The sequence below is a fragment of the Echinops telfairi genome, unplaced genomic scaffold (genome assembly GCF_000313985.2).
Source record: "Echinops telfairi isolate 266 unplaced genomic scaffold, ASM31398v2 ScPeMD7_7457;HRSCAF=8495, whole genome shotgun sequence".
NCBI classification, from domain to species: domain Eukaryota; kingdom Metazoa; phylum Chordata; class Mammalia; order Afrosoricida; family Tenrecidae; genus Echinops; species Echinops telfairi.
Window position 1 is genome coordinate 12192977 of NW_022111357.1, and position 1346 is coordinate 12194322.

General features: G+C 55.6%; 1 protein-coding gene across 1 annotated transcript in view; it reads right to left on the reverse strand.

The window, feature by feature from the left end:
* The window catches only part of ZBTB8B (zinc finger and BTB domain containing 8B), a 17363-nt gene extending 16236 nt beyond the window's left edge, over window positions 1-1127 (reverse strand). Inside the window, exon 1 of the mRNA XM_004705313.2 lies at window positions 157-1127. Within this exon, the coding sequence (XP_004705370.1) occupies window positions 157-1096 (940 nt within the window). The 5' untranslated portion in view covers window positions 1097-1127. The remainder of the gene's footprint in view (window positions 1-156) is intronic.
* Window positions 1128-1346: the final 219 nt, after the last annotated feature.

Genomic DNA, 1346 nt, shown 5'->3' on the forward strand with positions numbered 1-1346 from the left:
TAGAGGTGGTGGATGTGGTGATGGTGAAGATGTGGTGAGGATGACAGTGATGATGTTCGGGTGGTGGTGAGGATGATCACAGAATACAGGGCACAGATGGTGTGTGTTAAATGACCAGCAGAGATGATGACTGCTGATGCTACTAGCCGAGCTCACCTGTGTCCTCTCCATACCAGTCAGTGTGGACATCCATCACGGAACTCGTGGCTACGGCTGCTCCATCTGGCCTAGCTTCCAAACTCTGAGAAAAGTGGTGGTCTGCCTCGTCGCTGCTCGGGGCAGCGCCGCTGCGCAGGAGTGCCTCAAGGAACTGCTTCACGTGGTAGCTACTGTAGGCTAAGTCGATGGCCTGTGCGCTGGGCAGGCCCTGCTCCGGGTGAGCCAGGCTCAGGGGCGCAGCACCCTGTGGCAGCGGTTCACCCGCCTCCACCGCCACTTCATCGGCATCAAATTCCACCTTGGGCTCCGTCCGTTTAGGTCGAGTCAGGAGGTCACTGTCAGTGGGGCCACCGCCCTGGTTGTCTTTCACCACTCGTCCTAAAGAGTGGCAGCCTCCACAGTCCACACTCCGGTCTCCCCCGGCAGAAGAGGAGACCACGCTCTTGGTGGCACAGGAGGTCACTTCCCCGTCTGAACTGGGGCTCCCGCTGTGGGCCTGGTGCGCGGCGGCTGCCGCTGCAGCCACTGCGGCAGCCACAGCGGCCTCCTTCTCCATCTTGCGGCAGATGTCCAGGGATGACCTGATGTATGTCTTGCAGGTGTTCACGACATCGTTCATCTGCAGGTAGCTGGCAGCAGACATAACTTCAATCACGTTCTCGCCACACAAATCCAACTTTCCGGAGTAAAGGAAGTCTAGGATGGTGGAGAAGGCGTCGGAGGTGACAATGTCCAAGGAGGCGGTGCTGGGCCGCCCGCTGTCTTGGATGTAGTGGATCAGCAGGGCTCGGAAGTAGCCGCTGTTGGCAAATAAAACGTTCTTGTGGGCCTTGAAGACCCGCCCCTCCACCACAATGCTGCAGTCACAGAAAAAGTCCCTCTTGCGCTGTTCATTCAGCTCCCCCAAGAGCTTGGCCGGGTAGGATTGCATCTCCATGTCTCCACCGGCTGCGGCTGCTCCGGACCCCCGATCGCTGCCAACATGTCAAGAATTAAGTTAATGCACCCATCCCCGGATTATGAATAGGTTATTTTTTTCTTTAATTAAATTTCTTTTTCCCCTCAAAACTTGGTTCTATCGTGTTTTATGATATGGAATGCTTTTGTGTCTGAACAAAAATCAGAAGTTATTCAACTAGAGGAAGTCATGACAAGCAACAGAAATGGGAGTCCTGGTGGTGCCGTGG